Raw genomic sequence first — 25754 nt, forward strand, 5'->3', positions numbered from 1 at the left:
TTAAGATGCTGTCTAGGTTTGTCATTGCTTTTCTCCCAAGAAGCAGGCGTCTCTTAATTTCGTGACTGCTGTCACCATCTGCCGTGATCATGGAGCCCAAGAAAGTAAAATCTCTCACTGCCTCCATTTCTTCCCCTTCTATTTGCCAGGAGGTGATGGGACCAGTGGCCATGATCTTCGTTTTTTTGATGTTAAGCTTCAGACCATATTTTGCACTCTCTTCTTTCACCCTCATTAAAAGGTTCTTTAATTCCTCCTCACTTTCTGCCATCAAGGTTGTGTCATCTGTATATCTGAGGTTGTTGATATTTCTTCCGGCAATCTTAATTGGGATTCATCCAGCCCATCCTTTCGCATGATGAATTCTGCATATATGTTAAATAAGCAGGGAGACAATATACAGCCTTGTCATACTCCTTTCTCAATTTTGAACCAATCAGTTGTAGTTAGCATCCCTAAAACACGCCAGAGAATGTTTTTTTTATTCTTTTGCAGTTTCAATCATTTATGATCAAAAGTATATTTCACTCTTCATCCTTGTGGAAGGGATCTCAAAACGGCAGCCCCCTTAGCTCGTGTGAATGCACCACCAGCCTTGACACCCAAGTGGGAGATTTCCTATCGAGCATCCCAACGACACCCGGAAATGTGGCTTCCACTTCGTTAGACTGCACCCCCTTTACTCTCCCTTTTCCTCCGCCAGCCTCAATTCTTCGACCGGCGACGGCGGTGGGGTGTCTACCGCATTGCCTGCCGAACCTAGGGGCGGCGAGGAGAAACGAGGGGCGCTTGTGGCTCTTCAGACAAACGATAACAACTCTGTGGAGTTAAGGAGAAGACGTGCGGAAAGAGACGAGGGCGTCATAAATAACCCCCGGGATCAGGCGGCATGTTGGGCAGCCTGAAACGCGCCTGCTGAGGCTGAAGGCCCCCGCCCCGCCAGCCATTTAGCTCAGCGCGCCACCCGGTCAAGAAAGCCCCCTCCCCTTTTCCCAAACTGGCTCTCCTTGGGGTTTTGCCCGCTCCTCTTCCTCGTCGTCGTCGTCCCGAGGGCAGTCGCCGCGATGCCGCTTTACGAGGGCCTCGGGAGCGGCGGCGAGAAGACCGCGGTGGTGATCGACCTGGGCGCGGCCTTCACCAAGTGAGAGGCGTCCCTCGATTTATCCCCCCGCCCCCGCCTCCTGCTTCCTCTGGGCGTCGCCCACCCTCCCCGCCCCCTCTCGCTTATTATTATTGTTGCTGCTTTTGCTGTTGCTGTTGCCCTCCCCGCCCCCTCTCAATAATAATAATAATAATAATAATAATAATAATAATAATAATAATAATAATATATTAATATTAATAATATTTTCTACCGCCCTTGTTTCATAGATCTCAGCATAAAAATACAAGATATAAACACAAAACTACTTGATGTCTTTTTAACTATCTCTCCTTTTGCAAGACGACGTCATATTTTTGCCTTTCGCTCCTATTTATTCCCAGGAGGGAAGCTGCAGACCTGGAAATTTGTTTTTGTTTTGATTTATTTCTAAGCCACTTTTCATTCAAATGAATCAAAAAGAGGACTAAATAAAGGAGGGGGGTTATTGGGCTGTTGCTTTTATTTGGATTATGTATTTGTGGTTTTATATTTGGGGCGCGGGTGGCGCTGTGGGTAAAACCTCAGTGCCTAGGACTTGCCGATCACATGGTCGGCGGTTCGAATCCCCGCGGCGGGGTGAGCTCCCGTCTTTCGGTCCCAGCTCCTGCCCACCTAGCAGTTCAAAAGCACCCCTAAGTGCAAGTAGATAAATAGGTACCGCTTTATAGCGGGAAGGTAAACGGCGCTTCCGTGTGCTGCGCTGGTGCTGGCTCACCAGAGCAGCTTCGTCACTCTGGCCACGTGACCCGGAAGTGTCTGCGGACAGCGCTGGCCCCCGGCCTCTTAAGTGAGATGGGCGCACAACTCTAGAGTCTGTCAAGACTGGCCCGTACGGGCAGGGGTACCTTTACCTTTATTTGGATTTTATTCTGTGAACCGCCCTGAGACCTCCGGGTATAAGGTGGTATATAAACTCTGTTATTATTATTAGTAGTAGTAGTGGTATCATCCTGAGATATGTATTTTGTCGTTTTATATTTTGATTCTATTCTGTGAACCGCTCTGAGACCTCCAGGTATAGGGCAGTATATAAATTCAATTATTATTATTATTAAAACAACAGCAACAAATAAATTGATGCATGTATGTATGTTCGCATGCTCTCTCTCCAAAACGCCATAATGTGATTTTACGAACTTCTATCACGCTGCCTCTCACTCGCCTTTTCTCCAAAATTAAAAAGACCCCAATGCCTTTACCAAAGACACTGTTGGTTGCTGGCTAAAAGCATTTTCTTCTGTTGCCAATCCAGTCAACGTTCTTTGGAATAGGTTGTCATATTTATAGAAATACACACATTTACTATTCAATCTTAAAATTCCAGGTGTGGCTTTGCAGGCGAAACAGGGCCAAGATGTGTTATCCCTAGTGAAATAAAGAAACCTGGAATTTCAAAGGTAGGCCCCCTTTTTTTTTTGTTTAAACGGCTAACTTTTGCTGTATATTAAAAGCTAGTTGAATGCAAATCCATTTAAGGTATTTTATCTGTGGTAACTTCTATAACGCTAACGTTAATTTTTCTTTAGTATTATTGTTATTGTGTCCTGAGAAGATTATAATCTGAAGTTCAACGCTGGGAAGGAAATGGAGGCAAGACAGGGAAGCAAAATTTGGTTGTTTTGGTTGCTTGAGTTCAGTAACGAAAACATCCGGACATCATCCATCTACAATAAATAAAACATTAAAAATGGCTGGGCCTTATTTTTCAACTTCTGTTGAAATAAGTCCTGTGTTCGACAGATTTATCTGATGTAATACCGTCTCTATCAATATCTGTATAATTACTGGGATAAGTGATGCTGCATTTCTGTGTAAGTTGCTGAGACCTCATAGGATAGGATGAGAAGTCATGTGCCCTTAAACTGGTGTAGCCATAAATACAAGGGGATGAAGGATGTGCTTAAGCTCTCTGGGGTCTTGCAAATAATCCTCCTAGCTAAACACCAGTTGTCGGGTGGCAGTAGTGACATTGGATGGCATCTTACCCTAAGCAAGGCGGACTGGATTAGGAGATGAGAGAGAGACTGAGGAGAAGGAGGAGCTTTGTTAGCTAGACCAGTATTGGGCTGCTTGCATAGGGGTCTTGCACAGGAAAAAGTTCACTAGGTTCCCACTAGGTTAAAACTATTGAGAAAGAAACCTGTTGTTATTTTTGAAGCCAATTCAGTGTGTGTGATGACGATGTTGAAACTGTTTCAAATGGACTTCTTTCACAGCCTGTCAAAGTTGTTCAATACAACATCAATACAGAGGAGTTATATTCGTACCTGAAGGAGTTCATCCACATGCTGTACTTCAGGTAGGAGATGCCGCTGTAATGACTTTCCCTCTAATAAAAAATTAAGTGATTAGTTTATCAATTAAAATACACTTGAGGAATAATTTTATCAAAAAATAAGCAGTTGACTAGGAAATGGATTGCTTAGGTATCCTGTTGCAATACAGTGCCATAATGGTTGTATCAAGTCTACATCCGCATTTGAATTGTACATAATTTGGTGTTGCATCTGTGAAGAGGCTCCCAGAATTGGGAGGTTGAGCTCAGATTGTCTGTGTAAAACAGGTAAGGGGCACCCTCGTTGCCTCAAAGACCATTCTGACCTTCAGCACTCTTTGAATCATACGTAGCCTAAGACACAGGAATTCTGTGCTTTGGCTTGTACGTTAGGCTAAGCCAGGGTGGGCTGGAACCTTGTATCAGGAATTGGAAACTGGATAATATTGGGCCCACCCCTCCCCTGCAACCCAGTCACCTGTCAAGTCACCTGACCATAGCTATCAACTGTCCCTTATTTGGTGGGAAAGTCCCTTATCCCAGTGCCGTGTCCCGCTACTGTCCCTTATTGATGATGTCCCTTAAATTTCCCGGGTTTCAAAGGAAGCAGCTCCTCTCCTTCCCTCCCTGCCGGCCAGGGAGGAGGGAGGCTCCAACTGTGTTGCTTGGCTGCATTGCTCACCCAATAAGGAGTCTTAAGAACGACTGGGGGGTGGAGCTTGCATGCCTTGTGCCGATCAAATCAGCCGCGTTGCCTGGGGACTCACCTTTGCTCAGTGCTTCTGAGCGGAGAGGTGACGGTGGTTTTCCTTGCTGCATCCCCTTTGGCAGGTTGCTGCGCTGTGGGAACCACTGCTTGAGGCTTCGTTTGGCTGCTGGCTGGGCTTTCTGCCTTTGGCTTGGAGGGGCTCAGAAGTCGAACATACCTGTGCTTGGAAAATCCCTTATTTTGGCTGCTGATCCCTTATTTCCGAGGTTGCTGGTCCTTTATTTTCAAATCTGCAAGTTGACAGCTATGCACCTGACATCACAACGACAGTGTTTCTAGAAGAAAAATGTCCATCTGCAATGCAACTTGAACCCAAAATGTGCCTGAAGACAAAATAACAGACTCCTGCAGGCAGCAAACCACCTCGACAGCACTAGGGAGTTTCTAGTGGGAAACTCCATAGTGCAGCTAATCTAAATGGGGCTCACTGTCAGAGTCGATCAGTCAGCAAGCCCTGCTAGTAAACTAGCATTCAGGAGCTCTTTTGGAAGTCCTGAGTGTTCCTTCGTGGCAAAATCCGTGCATTACTGCATGTGATATCAGGTGTGGGGCAGGTGGGCATGATTTGGGTAGGGACGACTGCCTCGCAAGCCATATTGGGACCAGTGCTGGGTCTTATTCAGTCCAGAAGCCAAAGTTTCTCCTCCCATGCCATACGAAGAGTTTAATTCCAAAAGGGGCTTGAGTCAGTTTTGACCAACATTCCGTTTGGAAGAAAATTATTTCTGGCTAGGGCCTTTTTTGAATGCAAACACGATTTTCAAGGCTTGCTAACAATGACTTAGGCCCAAAATTTATACAAGATTTTTTATTTTGTATTGGTAGGACTCATGGCAACATCTACAGGTCAAAATTGAGTTTTTTGTCAAAATTAACTTAAGCCCCTTTTGGAATTAAACTCTTCATACACAATGAGGAAAGCGATCTGTCTCAGAAAGGTCATAGCAACTTTAAAGAGCAACAAAATCTGTTTTTCTGCCTGTAAGTAAGGGAAGGCAGGGTCTCCTTCCTCATATTTTTCTGTGCCAAGAGACAGCGTCCCAACGTGTGGCTCTGCCCATTCACCCATTCCAGTCCCATCCATACAACATTATTTCTGGCTCCTGTTGTTTTCTTTATTAGCTGTGCAGTCCTGTCTACAAGTAAGTCCCACTGTGTTCGAAGGGATTGAATCCCATACAATGGATTGCAGCTTATGTTGAGTGACTGTGGTAATCACCAAAGTCTTGACTGGGGGTGATTTATTTTACAAGAAGAGGTACCAGCTGTTGATTCTGCTTTCTGGTCTCATCCATTCACTTTTCAGGCACTTGCTGGTAAACCCCCGAGACCGCCGTGTCGTGATTGTGGAGTCTGTACTGTGCCCTTCCCATTTCAGAGAGACGCTTACAAGGGTTTTGTTCAAATATTTTGAGGTAATACATTCCGGACATCTGCTGCAGCTGCCTGTCTACTTGTCTAGGTTTCTTGGCTTGCTTGTGGGGAAAGCAGCTGCTGAGCTCACCTGGGCTTTTCAGTAGCTGCTGTATTAACGGTTGAATAATGGCCAAAGCCTGGATCTCGGTTCAGTTCCACAGCAGCACCTGCAAAGCAATCCCCTTAAAAATGGAGCTTAGCAAGATGGCCAAGTGCTGGAGACCCGCCTTTGCAGTTCCAGCATGAACCTGCTGGGTGGTGCAGCCTAGAACCCCATACCTGCCCAATGGTGCTTATGGAGCATCCTCACTCGCAAAGTTTTCCATACCAGCCTGAATAAGCTGGGCAGACAGGTGTTCACAGAGCTAGTCAAAGGAAAGAGGAAGCTGTAGTGAGCAAGGGGGAGATTTGTGTGTACGTCAGAGCCCTTGCACCTGCAGAAGAGTGCTGAATTATTATGATTGTTTATAAATATAAATATAATAATATATTTTATTTATATCCCGCCCTCCCCAGCCAAGGCCGGGCTCAGGGCGGCTAACAAGCAATAAGCAATAATAAAAACAAGTTGAATGAATACAACTTAAAAACAAGATTAAAATACAACATTAAAACATTGAACCATTAAAATGCAGCCTCAATCACAGGAGGAGAAAGGAAAAAAGAAAGGCTTGACTCCAAGCCAAAGGCCAGGCGGAACAACTCTGTCTTACAGGCCCTGCGGAAAGAAATCAGATCCTGCAGGGCCCTGGTCTCATGAGACAGAGCGTTCCACCAGGCCGGGGCCAGTGTTGAAAAAGCCTATCTACATATTCAAGACACAATTCGATCAAAACATTAAAATGAATATCCATAGTTAAAATATGCAGCAAGCTCATTAAAACAGCATGGTGGTTAAAACAGGATCTTCAGATCAAGAGAGCAGGAGAATGCTTGTCTAAACAGCTGTGTCTTCCAAGAGCCGGCGGAATGCCAATACCGATGGGGGCCACTCATATTTCGGCAGGGAGGGCATTCCACAACACTGGCGCCACCAGTCCAAAAGCCCAGCTTATCACAAGGGCAGCTTTCTCCAATCTGGTGTCCTGGGCACCCTAGGCTACAAACACTCTTAAGGTCCCATCTGCACTATATGTCCAACCCAGTATCCTACCCATTTTAAACATGTTGGCGGCTTCCCCCAAAGAATCCTGGGAGATGTAGTTTTATGTGGGTGCAATTCCCATAGTGATTTAACAATCACTCTTCCCAGGGAATTCTGGGAATTGTAGCTCTGTGCGGGAAATGGGGGTCTCCTAACAACTCCCAGCTCCCATAGAAAACTACAGCTCCCAGGATTCTTTGGGGGAAGCCTTGGCTGTCTAAAGTGGTGCAGCTTTGAATGTATCATGCAGATGGGACTTAGCTCTCTCTTTCAAATACATCTAAAGGGAAGAGCAATAGCCTATCTCACTGCATGATGGTTATTTGAATATGAGAGCTCAAGATGGTAAAATATGGTACTATAGTCATACCTCAGGTTACACACGCTTTGGGTTGCACGATTTCGGGTTGCGCACTACGCCGAACCCGGAAGTACCGGAACTGGTTACTTCGGGTTTTGGTGATTGCGCATGCACAGAAGCGCCAAATCGTGACCCGTGCGTGCGCACACGCGGCGCTGCGGGTTGCGAACGCTGTAGGTTGCGAATGTGCTTCCCGCACGGATCACGTTCGCAACCCGAGCATCCACCGTATAGAAATTTCTAGAGTTTTATAGGCCCATATCCTTTTGAACCTTAGCTACCAGTTGCCTCTGAAAGGCAGGTGCTTGAGGCTTCCAGACCTTCTAAATTTTCTTGCAATGTGTTCAGCTTGTCACCTCTGTGTTCCTTCTAGGTTCCTTCGGTGCTCTTTGCCCCAGGCCACCTGATGTCTCTCCTGACCCTTGGGATCAATTCTGCTATGGTCTTGGATTGTGGCTATACAGAAAGCATGGTGCTCCCCGTATCTTTTTTTTTACTCTCCGGTGTGACTACTTCAGGAGGAAAACATTAATCAAGACAGCTTTTAACTCCCACAGTCAACCTACTCAACGGGAGGCCTGTTTGTCTCATGTCTGTCTTTGCCAAACTTTCGGAAGACCCTTGATTCTTACCCATGCTGGCCTTATGAGGTCACACTTGCTTCTGCAACATGCTTTCATCACAATTCCATTCCTTTCTGTCTCACATTCTCCCTCTTTCCATATCGTGAATACAAAAAGATAGTCGAAACAAAATAAAAAAATCCTTCCAGTAGCACCTTAGAGGCCAACTAAGTTTGTTATTGGTATGAGCCTTCGTATGCATGCACACTTCTTCAGATACACTGAAACAGAAGTCACCAGACCCTTATATATAGTGAGAGAGTGGGGTGGGGTATTACTCAGAAGGGTGGTGGGAATGGGTGATTGGCTGATAGGTGTGGTAAACCTGTTGACGACTGTTAACGACTGCAGTTGGTCTTACATTAAAAAGCAATGAGTGAGATGGCTAAAAATAGGGGAACATTCTATGCAAGATATCAAAGTAACTGTCTTATTACAAAAGAATTTCAGAAATAGACTGGAAAGAGAAGTTGCTGAATTGCAACTAATTACCAAACTTGAAACCATGGAGAGACCTGGTCTGAATAGAGACATTGGATTCTTATCTCATTATACATGATAAAGCCATCTCGGCCATCTCACCCCTTGCTTTTTCCTGTAAGACCACGAAAGCTCATACCAATAACAAACTTAGTTGGTCTCTAAGGTACTACTGGAAGGATTTTTTTAAAATTTTGTTTCAATTACGGCAGACCAACACGGCTACTTACCTGTAACTAAAACAAAAGGATAGTGTGTCACTGGACTGCTTCCAGCCCTCCAAAAGACATTTCTCAAGCTTTTGGAGAGCTCAGGGCTGCGGTATTTGGAGCCAAACAATATGTTTGTCTTCTTGCCTCTTTGGCCCATTTGACTTGTCAGTTGATTGTATGGAGAAGGAAGCAGCTGTTAGAAAGATGGTGCTTAAGTGTGGTTCTTGTACCTGGTTGGTTTATCATAAATACTATTCATGAAACATCCTTAGCTGCTTGCAGATCTATGAAGGAATTCCAGTTCTGAACTGCTGGGGGGCGCTACCATTGGGAGGAAAAGCCATTCACAAGTAAGTCGACAGAAAATATTTTTGCAAAGTTGAATGGGACCCTGTGGGTCATCTAGTCCAACCCCTGCAATGCAGGAATCTGAACTAAAGCATCCATGACCGATAAGTCAGCCAACCTCTGCTTAAAAACCTCCAAAGAAAGTCCGCAGCCTTCCATTCCACTGCCAAGCAGCTCTTACTGTCAGAAAGTTCTGCCTGATGTTTAGTCTCCTTGTCATTTGAATCCACTGGAACAGGAGAAAACAAGCTTTCTCCATCTTCCATGTGACGTCCCTTTAGATATTTGTAGATGGGCAGATCAAGGTGATTGACTATATGGGACTGGCAGAAATGACTGGCAGAATCCAGGACCAGGGGAGAGAGACAGCGGAAGAAGACTGGAAGAAATTTAAGGACTATCTTAAGAAATACTGTAAAATTATTGAATGTTAGAAGGACGCTGGTTTAGAATTTATGTGGTTTTCGGCTGTAATGGATAAGTAAAAGAAAAAGAAAGGTCAAAATTTGAATGAGAATGAAGGGAAAGGATTTGTTGAATCAAATAAATTAGAAATTGGAATACAGAAAGGGGAGGTATGAGGAAGTCGGGGAAGTAAGTTATAAGAAAATAAGGGATTGAAAGTATACTTGTTCTTATTTTTGTTTGTGTGTATTTTTTTTCTTGTATTGTTCTGTTTTTATATAATTTTTGAAACTTTAATAAAAATCTTTTTTAAAAAAATATAGATATTTGTAGATGGCTCTCATATCTCCTCTCAGTCTCCTCTTACCCAACTCCTCCTTCCATTCCTCATAAGGCTTGGCTTCCAGACCCTTTAACATTTTGGTTGCCCTCCTCTGCACTCATTCCAGCTTGTCAACCTCCTTCTTAAATGGTGGCACCCAGAACTGGACACAGTACTCCAGGTGTGGTCTGACCAAGGCAGAACAGAGTAGTACTATTCCTTCCCTTGATCTGGACGCTAGACTTCTTTTGATGCAGCCTAGAATAGCATTAGCTTTTTTTTGCTGCTCATAAGGAGAAAGATTTTCCACCAGTCCTCCAAGCATGACATCTGAAACGTGAGAGCATCCTCCAGTTGCCTTGCAGGCCTTTGTGGAGTAGTTAACATTGGCTGGCGGTGAGCCACTGTCCGTCTCATAAATACTAGGAGCAGAAAGTTGGAAATGGCTTGTTGTGTGTATGCATCGTGTTGCCTGAATGCTATTTTTTGCTAAATCACCTTTTTTGCAATCCTTTAGAGAACTGGAGTACCAGCTGCTGGAGCAAAGCACTGTGGATACGGGAACCACCAAAGGACAGAGCCTTCCCTCAGTGATGGGTAACTATTATTACAATTAATGAGAGGCAGGTGTTGCTTATTGGAACTGTTCAGATGAGAATGGGGTAAATCCCCTCTCCTCTCATTCATTTTTTTTAAAAATATAGTTTTTTATTAAATTTTCTGTTTTACAATTTCAGATAAACATTTTACATACTTGAAATATCAATGACTACCCTTCTCTTTCCATGGTTCAGATTGTATATCTTAAATCCCTGCATATTTTACAAAAAGTATACCAGTCAGTTTTCCATTATTATGTCCATCAAAAATTATTTACGCTGTTGAATTAATCTTAATGCTGCCATCGTTTTCATCTGCACACAATTATTTTCCATATATACAGTAAACGTTTTCCAATCTTCTTTAAACCTATGTTCTTCTTGTTCTCTTATGAACATATGATGAAACGAAAAAAATTAGAATATCGTGGAAAAGTTCATTTATTTCAGTAATTCAACTTAAAAGGTGAGACTAATATATGAGATAGACTCATGACATGCAAAGTGAGAGATGTCAAACCTTTATTTGTTATAATTGTGATGATAATGGCATACAGCTGATGAAAACCCCAAATTAACTATCTCAGAAAATTGGAATATTAAATGAAATCAGCAAAACAAGGATTGCAAATAGAGCAATATTGGACCTCTGAGAAGTAGAAGCATATCTCACTTTGCATGTCATGAGTCTATCTCATATATTAGTTTCACCTTTTAAGTTGAATTACTGAAATAAATGAACTTTTCACAATATTCTAATTTTTCAAGTTTCACCTGTAAATGTTAAGTCTGCAATCTGTGCATATTCCATCAGCTTAAGTTGCCATTCTTCTTTAGTTAGGACCTCGCTCATTTTCCACCTCCCATCCGATTATTGTTACTAAAGGAAAAGTAGAAAGCAAACCCTTTCAAGTTAGAAAAGGGAGTGTCAGAAATGGTTCATGAATTCTTATTGCCGCTAAGAAGCAGTGATCCACATGCATTACTGTATCTGTTGGCTTCCAACCATGAGCAGGTTGGTTGAAAACATAAAAAGAGCCCTTCTGCTGGACTTTTTCTGTTGCTTATTTCAGACCAAAGGATCATCTACCATATTTTTCGCCCTATAGGACGCACTTTTTCCCCTCCAAAAATGAAGGGGAAATGTGTGTGCATCCTATGGGGCGAATGCAGGCTTTCGCTGGAGCCTGGAGAGCGAGAGGGGTCGGTGTGCACCAACCCCTCTTGCTCTCCAGGCTTCAGGAAGCTGTCCTGGAGAGGATAGCTCGCCATCGCTCCCAAGGCTTGCGGACAGCAGCCTGCAGCCCGAAACCCGGGGAGCGCAGCAGGGCGCACCCCGGGCTTCAGGCAGCTCTCGGCAAGCCTTGGGAGCCCGGCGCGACTTCCCACCGGGCTCCCAAGGCTTGCAGATAGCAGCATGTTCCGCCCCAGCCGCGCAAGCTCCGGGAGCAATGGCGAGGTTGCGCAACCTCGCCTTCGCTCCTGGACCCCCAGCCCAGAGGCTAAAATAATAATAATAATAATAATAATAATAATAATAATAATAATTTTTTATTTATACCCCGCCCTCCCCAGCCAAGGCCGGGTTCAGAGCGGCTTACAAGCAATAATAAAAACAAGATGAATGATTACAACTTAAAAACAAAAATAAAATACAACATTAAAATAATGGAACATTAAAATGTAGCCTCATCGCAGGAGGAGAAGGAAAAGAAAAAAGAAAGAGAGGGAGGGAGGGAGGGAATCAAATTGGCTCCAAGCCAAAGGCCCTGATCCATCCCACTCGCTGTCATGGCTTCTTTGCTCTTTGGGGCTCGGGGGGTGGGGGAATAATTTTTTTTTCTTTATTTATCCCCCCCCCCCAAAAATATAAGTGCGCCCTATGGGCCGGTGCACCCTATAGGGCGAAAAATACGGTAATCCTTTTCTCATGATGGCTGCCTCTGGGAAGCCTCAAGTTGGGCCTGAGGGCAATATTCAGCGACAATATTCCCTGCTCTGCTGCATAATTGGGGGGGGGGATGTTATCAGGTGTCTGAAGGATGAGGCGCAAAGCTCCACACACTGCAGTTCTCCTGTTACTGTAGAGAATATGTGTTTTTAATAATTGGATTATTCTGAAGGACTCTTCTGTTCATTTGTACTACATTCTAAGTGCATTCTGTCTTTGGGGGCTTACAGTTCTGTTGATGCTGTTTGAGCAAAACCTGTTTTATCTGTAAATTGCCTAGAGTCCCTGTAAGTAAAAAGAGTGGGGTATAATCATCATCATCATCGTGTATTTTAGGTTCTGTTCCAGAAGACATTGTAGAAGATATCAAAGGTAAGATGACTGCCTTCATACAAACCTTAGCTTTCCTTTCATCCAGAAATTGCCATTTGTAAACTTCGCAAGGGAGCAAACCATTCCTAAAATGGATTGCCTTGATTTTAATTGATTGCCTCATTCTTGCTGGTATAATCTTAATATTTACAACCAGATGAAGGTTTCATTTTTGGAATAATAATTTTTCAAAGTAGTAGTTACAGTTATATCAAAAATTACTGATTTGGTTATACTATTAGAAATGCATAGACAGATAATTATGAAATTATTGTGAGGTTTAATAAGTTAACTGTATTTGGACAACTTTTCTGCTGTACTTTATTTGAAGGAAAAAAATTTTTTTCTTTCCAGTAGCACCTTAAAGACCAACTAAGTTAGTTCTTGGTATGAGCTTTCGTGTGCATGCACACTTCGTCAGTGTGCATGCACACGAAAGCTCATACCAAGAACTAACTTAGTTGGTCTTTAAGGTGCTACTGGAAAGAAAAATTTTTTTTTTGTTTTGACTATGGCAGACCAACACGGCTACCTATCTTTATTTGAAGGAGAAAAGTAATCATTTCCTTAATAACTATTTAAATAATTTATTTAACTAAAACAATAACATTATAGCATATGTATCCATGTTTGTTAACTGATGTGGTTAAACAATTAAAAAAAAAACAACAACTGAGTTTTAGCACACGTGAAAAACTTAAAACAAATCCTTATTTCCTGATGAATAGCCTTTGGACTATAATGTAACTTAAATAGAAAACTATCTTTAGAAAGATTTTTCCTCCAAAAGCATTTTATTTTAAAAATCCAATTTAAATTTTAAAAAATCCAATTTTTAATATATTTTTTTAAATCATTGGTTTTTTCCCACCTGATCAGTGTAATATGCTCAAACTGGCTGCTCCGGTGAGTGACCTGACTGCTGAATTCTGCGCTAGCTGAAGTTTCTGAACAGGCTTCAGAGGCAGCCCCACATATAAATGCATTGCAGTAATCCAGCCTAGAGGATACAGAGCATAGACAACAGAAGTTAAGCTATCCCTCTCCAGATAGGAGCGCAGGTGGGCCACCCGTCAAAGCTGATGGAAGGCACATTGCAACAGTGAGGCCACCTGGGCCTCAGGTGACGTATCAAGAGCAGGCAACCTCCCATCTGTACACCCATTAAAATGATTGTATAGACCAGCAGTTCTCAACCTGTGGGTCCCCAGATGGACTACAACTCCCATCATCCCTAGCTAGCAAGGCCAGAGCTCAGGGATGATGGGAGTTATAGTCCAACAACTGAGGAACCACAGGTTGAGAACCATTGGTATGGACTGTTTGGCTGAGAACAGTTCTGAAACCATTTCTGTTCGTCTCCAAAGTTCGCACCTGTTTCGTGAGCGACCTCCAGCGGGGGCTGAAAATCCAGGCGGCGAAATTCAACCTCGACGGCAGCGCTGAGGTATGCGAGGAAGGAGCTGGATTTCCCCTTTCAGTAAGAATGAGCTTGATTTCCTTCTCGTTCGCTTTTCGCCTTCTGACAGCCTCTCTTGTATTGCAGCGCCCCACTCCACCTCCAGACGTGGACTATCCGTTGGACGGAGAGAAGATTTTGCACGTGAATGGAGCAATTAGGTTAGTAAAAAAAATTTTTTTTTTCTTGATTTCCCCCTCTAAAAACTAGGTGCACCTTATGGTCCGGTGCGCCTTATGGAGTGAAAAATACGGTAGTTTTATCCTGTGTTCTAGTAGTACGAGAGAGAGATAGAAAAACGCCGCTCTCTTTTGACTTGCTGTGCAAATGTGGCGGCCGCTATCCAAAACATTGTCATCCCTGACGGCTCAGCCGGCAGCCTTGTAAACCCACATAGCCAAACAGAAGGAGCAACAAACTTTGCCCCGTGGGGGTGTCCTAATGTCAATTTTGTCCCTTTGGTTTTTCAGCTGGGAGGAGCTGGGTAGTGTCTTCTGATCCCTTATTCTAAGCCTGGATTACTCAAAGCCTCCGTTTGCTTCTTTCCAACAGGGATTCTGTCGTCGAAATACTCTTTGAGCAGGACAACGAAGAAAAATCGGTGGCTACTTTGATCCTGGATTCACTGGTTGAGGTACTGTGGTTGGCATTTTGCTTCTCTTGGTTCCTCCCACTCCGCCAGGGATGAATCTCACACCCCCACCATACAGAGCGCACTCACCCTGCAAACTAGCTGGCCCTTCTGTCCAGGAGCAGAAGATAAGCTTCCTCCAACCTTCCGTCGTGCGCCCTTTTCTCCCAGTTGCCGGGACGGACTCCCTTTTTGCGCCCCGTAACTCGCTGAATCTTAAAGAGTTCAGAGTTTTAAAGCAATGCTCGGATTAGCTCCGCCAGTTATAAGTCCGAATTCGTTACTAATTTTGGAAGCTGGCCACTTTCATAAGAAGCCTGAGACTTCACAGTGTGGCTTTGAAGCTGCTCCCCCTTCGTGCCCGCAGCTCAATCCCGTCCCCGAGTCTATTATTAAGACCCAGGGATCAAGAGAGCACTTCTGGGCACTGCTGGGTACCACGTCCCTCAGGATCTCGCAAAACCTCTCAAATAACCCCCACACCGCTCGAGACCCCCCAGAGGGTTATCTTGCGCTTCTTTTCATGGCCGGAAGTTCAGAAGATAAGCTTCCTTAGCAAAGCTACAATGAACCTCCTGGCAGCCACGCAGTTTCAGTCATGTTGTCTGCCAATCCTCTGGTTGATCTGCTCCACTCCCTGCCATCTGCAGCCCCTTTCCTTTCCCCCCGCAGATCAGTATATCGCTACACACACAGGGACATTGTGGCAAACCTGCAAGCTGCACACCAGCCCTTGTTGAGCCCGTGGCCCGAGTGAATCATCTTCTCTCCTCCCTTTCTCTGCCAGTGCCCGATAGACACCAGGAAGCAGCTGGCTGAGAACTTGCTGGTGATTGGCGGCACCGCCATGTTGCCAGGATTCCTGCACAGATTGATGGCAGAGATAAGGCACCTGGTGGAGAAGCCCAAGTATAAGGAGACGCTGGCATCCAAGACCTTCCGCGTGCACATGCCACCAGCCAAGCCCAACTGCGTGGCCTGGTTAGGAGGTAAGTCTGAGACACCTGTGAGTTAACTTTGGGATTCTTTGAGGGGCTCACAACTCGAGAACGGGGCCTCCTCTGTAGTGGCTCCCCGTCTGTGGGATGCTCTCCCCAGCAAAGTCTGCCTGACACCTTCATTATACACCATGGGTAGGCAAACTAAGGCCTGGCGGCCGGATCTGGCCCAATCACCTTCTAAATCCGGCCCATGGACGGTCTGGGAATCAGCATGTTTTTACACAAGTAGAATGTGTGCTTTTATTTAAAATACACCCCTGGGTTATTTGTGGGGCATAGGAATTCATTCATTTTTTTTTTCTTTTTTCAAAATTTAGTCCGGCCCCCCCACAAGGTCTGAGGGACAGTGGACCGGCCCCCTGCTGAAAAAGTTTGCTGACCCCTGTTATACACCTTTAGGTGCCAGGCAAAAACGTTCCTTTTTAACCAGGCCTTTGACTGACCTGATCGACTTTCTGTACCCTTTTAAAATGCAGCTCTGATTTGGGGGAGGGGGTATTATTGGGTTATTGTTTTTACTTTGATTTTATGTATTGTTATCTTTTATGTGAGACCCCTGAGACCTCCGGGTATAGGGCGGTATATAAATTTAAATAATAATACAGCAGCAAGAATACTTATTGCAAAGTATTGGAAGACACAAGATTTACCCACTTTGAAAGAATGGCAGATGAAGGTGATGGACTATATGGAACTGGCGGAAATGACTGGCAGAATCCGAGACCAGGGAGAAGAGACGGTGGAAGAAGATTGGAAGAAATTTAAAGACTATCTACAGAAATATTGTAAAATTAATGAATGTTAGAATGGTGTTGGATAGAAATTAAGTGGTTTCCAGCTGTAATGCTTTAAGAATATGGAAGAAGGGTATAAATAGGTCAAAAAATAATTAAAATGATGTTGGATTGGAAATAAGTGGTATTAGCAATGCAAAAATGAATTGATAATGGATGAAAATACTGAGTTATAAAATGTTAAGTTATAGAGATAAGATAAATGAAAGAGGGTATGGATTTGTTGATTTGATTATTTAAATGGGAATACAAGAAGGGGAGGTGTGAGGAAGTCAAAGAAACAAGCAAATGAGTTTTAAGTTATCAAAAAGAATTGTTTTTAATTTTTCTTATTTTCTCTGTATGTTTACTTTTATTTTATTTTTTTATTATGTGTTTTTGTATATTTGTCTTTGTAAAATCTTAATAAATATTTCTTTAAAAAAAAATTTAAATAATAATAACAACAACAACAACAACTCCAGCCCTGAGTCCATACCAAGATCAATCCAGAGGTGCTGCATTGCCCAAGTGCGAATGAAGCCCAGTGGAACAAACGCTTCTCTAATTCCTGCTTTCTGTTCCGTGTTACAGGAGCCATCTTTGGAGCCCTCCAAGACATCCTGGGCAGTCGTTCTGTGTCGAAAGAATACTACAACCAGACAGGCCGCATCCCCGACTGGTGTTGCCTCAATAATCCTCCATTGGAAATGATGTTTGATGTTGGGAAAACGCCCCCGCCCCTGATGAAAAGGGCCTTTTCCACAGAGAAGTAGGAGTCTGCCTGAGACACGGGTCTTCTTTGCATTGTGGCACTTCCTCCCTCCCTCCCTCCCTCCCTCCTCCTGAGGTTGGACTGTGATGGAGCTGGAAGCACACTCAAGCAAGCCAGCAAGGGTCCAATTCTGGAGCAGGAGACAAGCTATCAGCCACTTCTGCTTCCCCAACTTAAGATGATACCCCAGTGATAATGTTTATTTATATATACAGTCATTACAAAGGCCTGAGCTTTCAACCTTTGCTGTTATTTAAAGCATTCTAAAACTTGTCAGAACCTGAAAACGCACTTCCAGGGTTCTCTGCCAAACTCAATGTAACGTTTTATTTCACAGTAGTTCATTAAAATGTGTAATTTATCAGTATTTGTGCGTGTGTGTGTTTTCTCCACGCATCCTCCTGGAGTAGGCTTTCGTGCAGCTGACTCTTGTTTCCCAAAGCAAACATCATAATAAATTGGTTAAAGATGCTACAAGACTTTGCTTTTCCTGCACAGATTAACACTTCTACCCCTCTGGACGTTTCCCCCCTTTTTGAGTCTTTTTCGTGTTCTCAGGCCTACTTTGCCAAAGGTTTGAAGTGAAATCTTACACCTCTGTATCGGATGAAATGGCCTTGAGTCCTCAAAAGCTTACACCACGGTCCATTTGTTAGTCTTTAAGGTACCAGAAAACACTTTCTTTATATCAAACAGTACTGTCTTTTTCACTTGCTCACTACCAAATTCCCTCATAGTGATCTCTCCCTGCTAACAGTCGCCTCAGAGTTACCTGAGGTGGGATCTTTTGGATTGAGGCAACCATTGTTGTAATAATAATAATAAATTTTTATTTATACCCCGCCCTTCCTGGTTCAAAAACCAGGCTCAGGGCGGCTAACAACAAATTTAAAACACTTTAAAACACTTAATTATAAAAGCAGCATAAAATACAGTATAAAAACATGAATAACAATAAAATGCAAAAATCAGATAATCCTCAGGGCTTTGTTGTTGTTGTTGTTGTTTAGTCATTTACTCGTGTCCAACTCTTCGTGACCCCCTGGACCAGAGCACGCCAGGCACTCCTGTCTTCCACTGCCTCCCGCAGTTTGGTCAAACTCATGCTGGTAGCTTCGAGAACACTGTCCAACCATCTCGTCCTCTGTCGTCCCCTTCTCCTTGTGCCCTCCATCTTTCCCAACATCAGGGTCTTTTCCAGGGAGTCTTCTCCTGAGGCGGCCAAAGTCTTGGAGCCTCAGCTTCACGATCTGTCCTTCCAGTGAGCACTCAGGGCTGATTTCCTTAAAAATGGATACGTTTGATCTTCTTGCAGTCCATGGGACTCTCAAGAGTCTCCTCCAGCACCATAATTCAAAAGCATCAATTCTTCGGCGATCAGCCTTCTTGATGGTCCAGCTCTCACTTCCATACATCACTACTGGGAAAACCATGGCTTTTACTATACGGACCTTTGTTGGCAAGGGCTAGCTGGCTGAATTGGTCCTACTTGGGCCAGCGAGGCGGCCAGGGGAGAATTAGATGTGGGGTCTCAGGGCGGGTGATCTTCATAAAAGGGGAGGGAAGAGAAGGGAAATAAAAAATCAGGCTGGATTCAAATTAAAGGCCAGGCGGAATAGCTCTGTCTTACAGGCCCTGCAGGAGGAGGTTAAATCCTGAAGGGCTCTGGTCTCATGGGACAGAGCGTTCCACCAGGTCGGAGCCATCACTGAGAAGGCCCTGGCCCTGGTGGAGGATAATCTGACTTCCTTAGGGCCCTTGTAACCCATCCTTTTCTTGCTGAGTTGGGTGGCCATGTGCCCTACTTTACAGATGGAAATCCTTGATTTGAAGGCATCCTCTGCTCAAAGGACGCTCTGGTCAAAGTCCAGTTCAAAAGATAAAGAATAGTTTAAATATAAAGAATAAGGGTATAGTGCAGGGACCTTGGAAATTGCCCATCAACAGTGAACACCTAGACAACAGACACACAGAACACCTGATCACCGTCTTCCTGGCTAGTGTGAGATGTCTTGTGTTACTGCGTATATAACATTTCCATATATGCACCTATGTATAAATTAGCATGTGCAAATCAGTGTTCCCTTTCTTTAAAATTTATTTTTATTTGATTTTACAAGTATAAAATTATAACAATACAACCATATACAGTACATCCACATTTAAAGATTTCTCCGAATCTCTGGACTTCTCACCTTCCCCTCCATGGGTCCTTCTTTTAACCTTTTCTACTACATATTTTTTCAATAGTCCATATTTTATATAACTCCATTATCTCCATAGTACTTGCTACATTACAAGTGTTCCTGCAATTCTGCTAATGTTTTCATCTGCTTACAGTGGTCTCCCAAGATAAATTATAAATTTTCCCCATTCTTTATTGAAGTTTCTGTCTTCTTGGTTCCTGAGCTTTCTGGTCAGTTTTGCCGTTTCGGTGTAGTCCAAGAGTTTGAATGAATAAAAATAATTAGAAAATTGTCCAGTAGCACCTTAGAGACCAACTAAGTTTGTTCTGAAGAGGTATGCATGCACACAAAAGAGACAGAACAACAACAGAAAAAAACCCCAGAAGACAATAGTCAGAGATTGATGTGCATTATAATGAGTGAAATAAGTATTTGATCCCCTATCGACCAGCCAGATGCCAGGCTACCTGGTATCTTCACTGTATGTAATGAGCTGAGATTAGAAGCACCTGCAGTAAGGGAGAGGTCTTGCCTGTAATCCTAGCTTGTTACAGTACTTGTAGAAAAGGCACCTGTCAACAGAAGCAATCAACCCAGCAGATTCCAAAGTAGCCACCATGACCAAGACCAAAGAGCTGTCCAAGGATGTCAGGGACAAGACTGTAGACCTGCACAAGGCTGGACTGGGCTACAAGACTATTGCCAAGCAGCTTGGTGAGAAGGTGACCATGTGCCAATGGTGCAACTCGGTGGAAGGCACCTTCCTATGTTCTCCACCACAGATGAAAATGGAAGCCCAGCTTGATGGTCTGTTATTTTTGAACACATTTAATCCCAACAAATCCCAAGACGTCTCTATTCAGCCTGCACCGTGCTGAAAAGAAGACTCAACCTCTGCACTTGGGTTCTGCTAACCTGACATGCCACATGTTTAATGCTTTGTGGGTGTCTTCCTACGCTCTTTTCCAAGTGCTCTGGGAGACAATCAGTCTTCCAACCGGTACCACAGCTTTAGCTGGCTATCTGCTCTTCATCACCTTCAAAGATCTCCAGAGGAACAGAGGAAAACCAGGCAATCCGTACCATACACCCAAAGCACAGGGCTGGGAACTAGTTTGTGAAGGGTGCTGGGAATTGTAGCTCAGTGAGGAGTGTGAACTACAGCTCCCAGCACTTGGGGGGGGGAGCCATGTTCTTGAAATTATTATTAATAATAATAATTATTATTATTAATAATAATAATATTTTTATTATTTATACCCCGCCCATCTGGCTGGGTTTCCCCAGCCACTCTGGGCGGCTTCCAACAAACTATTGGAATACAATAATTCATCAAATACTAAAAACTTTCCCTAAACAGGGCTGCCTGTTTCTGGTGTGGATGTGACCCAAGACAAAGCCTCTCCTCGTTCTCCAGGAGGCCATGTTCAAAATGATCCTGCCGCTGAGATGCATGCTTTTCTTTTTTTATTTATTTATACTTTTCAACTTCATACATTTCACTGATTTTATACATTTCACTAATTTATAATCATTTTCTCTGGAAATATTCAACCAACCATTTCCGTTCTTTTATGTAAAAAATGCTTATCTTGATTTCTTACTCTTCCAGCAAATTTCGCCATTTCTGCATATTTCATAAGTTTTTGTATCCATTCTTCCTTCTGCTTCTTTCCATTTTGGGGCAAGTAACATTCTTGCCGCTGTAGTAGCGTACATGAACATACATCTGCTGAGATGCATGCTTTTATACACAACCGCATTAGCAAATGCCCACGAACCAGCCTCTGAGCAAACACGGTTTTTCACAGAAAAGCTATTTTCATGCCTGTTTTAACTATGTGGCTCCCCGTGGAGAAACGCTGGAGGTTGTTGCAGTGATGTAAAGGGGCTCGTTGAACTACAATTCCCAGGCTACACTGGGGAAAGTTGCGCCTTTTGAAGCCAGTTTAATTTCAAAGCCTTTGTATGACTCAAGTTCTGTTGCACACCATCAAATGGAAGTCAGGTGTTATAGTATGACCAGCACAGCTTTGCTTGGGTAAGCCTGTGAGATTCTCCTGCATATACCAACAGATCTAGAGAGCAGTCAGGAGAAATCTCCCAGTGAATAGCTGCTCAGGCTTCCTAAGACCACCTGATTCCCTTTTCTCCAATTAAGGGGGTTTCTTAATTTAACTCACCTGTAGTCATTTACTCCCAACATCACCAGCTGGAGAGATGTTCTCTAGGTTGCTACAGCAGTTTCCATCTTCTTTCTCCATCCATACTGTTACTGGAAACCGTTGACCTGCTCTCCTGTGGAATAGGGAAACCAAACATGGATGAGGATTTATCCCTGGAAAACTACCTGGACCAGTGTACAGGCCAGGTAAAATGAAGGATGCTGGGGCTTAATCCATTCTGAAAGGGCAACTGTTTTTCCTGCTAGTATTGCCAGAGTCAAAGAATACCTGCAGGCCTTAGTGAAAGGTGGCTATCCGCTTTTTACTGTGGAACTAGCAAAACTCCCAGTCACGCTATTGGAACAAGTTGAGCAAGTGTGTTGTTTCCACATTTAATTTGATTGATTCTGGTCATATTATTTCTGTTCTGCTCCTATTGCTTAGCATTTAGGAACATAGGAATATACCTTATATTGATTCAGCCTATTGGTTCATGTGGCCCAGAAGGTAGCAGGGTTTAAGGCAGGAGTTTGTCCCTGTCCCAGGCGGGATTGTGTGAGGATACGAGAATTTTGGGATATAATATACAACAAACTTAAAAAGATTTTTAAATTCTCCTTTCAAAAAAAAAAAACTCAGAAGGCTTTCTGTTAGGCATTATGTCCACTGAAATACAAAAAAACTTTAGAACCATCTTTATGTATGCAACCACGGCGGCCAGAACTCTGGTAGCAAAAAATTGGAAAGGTGACTTAATTCCTATAAAGCTTGACTGGCAGGTGAAGATGATAGAACACCTGGAACTGGCAAAAATGGCTGGGAGAATAAGAGGAAACTCAAATCAGAAAGTGAGCAAATAATGGACAATATTGAAAGAATATTTAAAACAATACTGTGAAAATGCAAATTTCCTGACAGATTGAATCTTGAATATTAAAGAGAATTGTAAATGTAAAAAATTGTCCCTGAGATGTAATAGATATAATAGGAAGTGCATATAGCTTAAAAATGTTTAGAAAGCACAATGAGGTGATTCGGAAGTCAAAAATATGTGTGATGTTAGGTGATGTGTAGCCAATTAATGTTGTCATTGTGGTATTGTTTTTTCTGTTTGTGTTGTATGTTTTGCAATTAATAATAATAATAATAATAATAATAATAATAATAATTAATAGTTTGCCCCAGTCATCCATCAGGGATTCGACCTGGGATCTTTGGCATTAAAAGTACCGTATTTTTCGCACCATAGGACGCACTTTTCCCCTCCTAAAAAGCAAGGGAAGATGTGTGTGCGTCCTATGGAGCGAATGCAGGGGGGAGGCAGGCGGGAAAAGCCCCCAAGAGCTGCACACAAGCTCCGTGCGCTCTTGCGGGCTTTTCCACAGGAGGGAGAAGGGACTGACTGGCCGCATCAGTCCCTTCTCCCACCTCCCAGAAAAGCCAGGAGAAGGAGTTGTGCGGCTTCTGCCGGTTTTGCGGGAGGTGGGTGAATCCCTCCCAGTAAAGCCAGGAAAGCCCTGCACAGCGTCTCCGGCAAGGAGAGGCTGCACGGGGCTATGGAGTCTTTAGCCCCACGCAGCCTCTCCCGGGAGGGAGAGGCTGCACGGGGCTAAAGGGGGAGCCAAAACAGCGAGCGGGATCCATCCCGCTTGCTGCTTTGGCTTGCTCCATAGCTGCGCGCAACCCCTCCGGCAGGGAGAGGTTGTGCGCAGCCTGTACGCTGCTCTTTGGGGCTGGGGGGAAAAATTTTTTTTTTCCTTGATTTCCCCCCCTAAAAACTGGGTGCGCCCTATGGTCCAGTGCGCCCTATGGTGCGAAAAATACAGTATGTGCTGCACCACTGAGCTATGAACATGACCAAGTAAGCTGGGCAAATCTAATTACCGTATTCCCAAATTGCAGATAGAGAGCTGAGGCTGAATGTTAGTGGACGTTCTAAGAAGGGAAAGTGTGCCGGAATGTGTGGGATAGCGCTTGATTTGACACAACGCCATCTAACCTCCCCACAATCAAATCGGAATAAATGCCCAGAATCTGAATAAATGCCCAGTAGCTGTGGGTGTTGAGGTTTGGGAGAAACGGCAGCTTTGAAGCGGACAATTAGTGAGTTGGCAAGAAGCCAAGTGAAGCAAGAGTAAGTGAGGAGGTCTGCTTGGAGACAGGGAAGCCTAGCAACCATAGCTGTCAACTTTTCCCTTTTTTCAAGGGAAGTAGTCAAAGTGCAAGTAGATAAATAGGTACCGCTGCAGCGGGAAGGTAAACGGTGTTTCCGTGCCCTGCTCTGGTTCGCCAGAATCGGCTTATGCTGGCCACATGACCTGGAAGCTGTACGCCGGCTCCCTCGGCCAATAAAGCAAGATGAGCGCCGCAACCCCAGAGTCGGTCACAACTGGACCTAATGGTCAGGGGTCCCTTTACCCTTTACCTATCGCGAAGGGCTTTTGGCAACTGCTAGCCACAATGGCTCGGCTCTGCCTCCACAGTTGGAGCCAGCAATGCTTCTGAATCCCAGTTGCTGGAACCCACAGAAGGGGAGAGATGCTCTTGTGTTTGAATCCTGCTTGCTGGTTTCCCACAGGCAAGCCACTGTGAGAACAGGATGCTGGACTAGATGGGTCCAGCAGCCTCTTCTTATGTCCTATTAACGCAGAAGTGTGACGACTGTTTTTTCTCTCTCCCACGTTGTGATAGGATAACTTTCCATCGTCCAGCCCGCAGGTTTCTGCTCCCATGAGCCCCTTCGCGGCAGACTTGCCTCCTTCCTCCTACCAGGGAGCATCGTTTCATTCTCCATCCGACCGGACCCACAACTTCTCGATTGACCTCAGCTTCCTGCCTGACTATTTAAGCCCGGATAACAAATATGAGGGCCGTGCAATGGCATTGGGAGAGCAGCACGGCTCTCAGTCAGGATCGCAAGACAGTGGCATCTTCCTGAATGGTAGTGGCCTGTCCCGACAGAGGGATGAAAACGCAACTCAACCGTCGCCCGATGCTTCTAGGATGCCCGATGCCTCTGGAACCTGTCTTCCCATGAACCCGATGACCCCTATGGCCTCTGCTTCAGAAAGTTCTTCTGGCATCGTCCCACAGTTGCAGTAGGTTCATTCCTCTTAGAGCGCCTTGAAGCTTGGGTGACTTAGATTGAAAGTCACTCTTGTAGTTTGTAGAGTTCAAAGGCTTTATTTATGCAGGAACTGTTTACGGGATGAGTGGAGATAGGAGAGAAATAGCAGACATCTCGTCTGGAGAGGACAGCAAACAACAAATGGCTCAGCTTTTAAGGGGTGGAGTTAACTTAAACACAGAGGCTTACCAACAAGCACAGGAAAGCTCATACCAATAACAAACTTAGTTGGTCTCTAAGGTGCTACTGAAAGGAATTTTTTAATTTTGTTTCAACAAGTTCTACCGTAGTTAGCTTTCTACACAAATAGTGCCACCTGGTGGGTTAAAGTTATATGTGTATTACCGTATTTTTCGCCCCATAGGACGCACCGGCCCATAGGACGCATCAAGTTTATTGGGGGGGAAATAAAGGGAAAAAAATTATTTCCCCCCCCAGGAGCTTGTGGGGCCGGCAGCGGGGAGAAGCGCTCTTCTCCCCACCGCCCGCCTTCAGATCAGGTCCGGGACAGCAGGAAGACGCACTGCGTCTCCTAGCTGTCCCCGGAGCTTGCGGGGCAGGCAGCGGGGAGAAGCGCTCTTCTCCCGCCGCCCGCCTTCAGATCAGGTCCGGGACAGCAGGAAGACGCGCTGCGTCTCCTAGCTGTCCCCGGAGCTTGCGGGGCAGGCAGCGGGGAGAAGCGCTCTTCTCCCGCCGCCCGCCTTCAGATCAGGTCCGGGGACAGCAGGAAGACGCGCTGCATCTCCCAGCTGTCCCCGGAGCTTGTGGGGCAGGCAGCGGGGAGAAGCGCTCTTCTCCCGCCGCCCGCCTTCAGATCAGGTCCGGGGACAGCAGGAAGACGCGCTGCATCTCCCAGCTGTCCCCGGAGCTTGTGGGGCAGGCAGCGGGGAGAAGCGCTCTTCTCCCGCCGCCCGCCTTCAGATCAGGTCCGGGGACAGCAGGAAGACGCGCTGCGTCTCCCAGCTGTCCCCGGAGCTTGCGGGGCAGGCAGCCGGGAGAAGCGCTCTTCTCCCTGCCGCCCGCCTTCAGATCAGGTCCGGGGACAGCAGGAAGACAGCATGGTCCCTCTGTCCCCCGACCTTGTGGGGCTGGCGCTGGGGCTCTCCTGAAGCCTGCATTCGCCCCATAGGACGCACACACATTTCCCCTTCATTTTTGGAGGGGGAAAAGTGCGTCCTATAGGGCGAAAAATACGGTAAGTACAAAATCAATAGAT

At 44.8% G+C, this 25754-nt stretch overlaps 2 protein-coding genes across 5 annotated transcripts in view; both read left to right on the forward strand.

Annotated features, from left to right (window-relative positions):
* Window positions 1-25754, forward strand: part of TBPL2 (TATA-box binding protein like 2) — a 246019-nt gene that overhangs the window by 207837 nt on the left and 12428 nt on the right. For 2 of the 3 annotated variants that reach the window (XM_083619315.1, XM_083619316.1), the window contains exon 2: window positions 24103-24509. In XM_083619315.1, coding sequence (XP_083475441.1) covers window positions 24103-24509 — 407 coding nt within the window. Of the gene's footprint in view, window positions 1-21039; window positions 21618-24102; window positions 24510-25754 lie in introns of those variants that run through there. The other variant, XM_083619314.1, reaches the window with a different exon arrangement.
* On the forward strand, window positions 951-17427 carry ACTR10 (actin related protein 10). 2 transcript variants are annotated; one of them, XM_083617363.1, is made up of 13 exons: window positions 951-1141; window positions 2469-2541; window positions 3361-3443; window positions 5495-5603; window positions 7483-7590; window positions 8707-8774; window positions 10017-10096; window positions 12386-12421; window positions 13789-13868; window positions 13968-14041; window positions 14433-14514; window positions 15299-15500; window positions 16880-17427. In XM_083617363.1, exons 1-13 carry the CDS (start codon window positions 1065-1067, stop codon window positions 17059-17061), a joined length of 1254 nt encoding a protein of 417 aa, XP_083473489.1. In that variant the 5' UTR covers window positions 951-1064; the 3' UTR covers window positions 17062-17427. The 2 variants fall into 2 exon arrangements, with proteins under 2 accessions (XP_083473489.1, XP_083473488.1); XM_083617362.1 differs by having other exon boundaries at window positions 954-1141; window positions 13789-14041.

This window comes from Podarcis filfolensis (assembly GCF_964270895.1).
Source record: "Podarcis filfolensis genome assembly, chromosome: 1".
NCBI lineage: Eukaryota > Metazoa > Chordata > Lepidosauria > Squamata > Lacertidae > Podarcis > Podarcis filfolensis.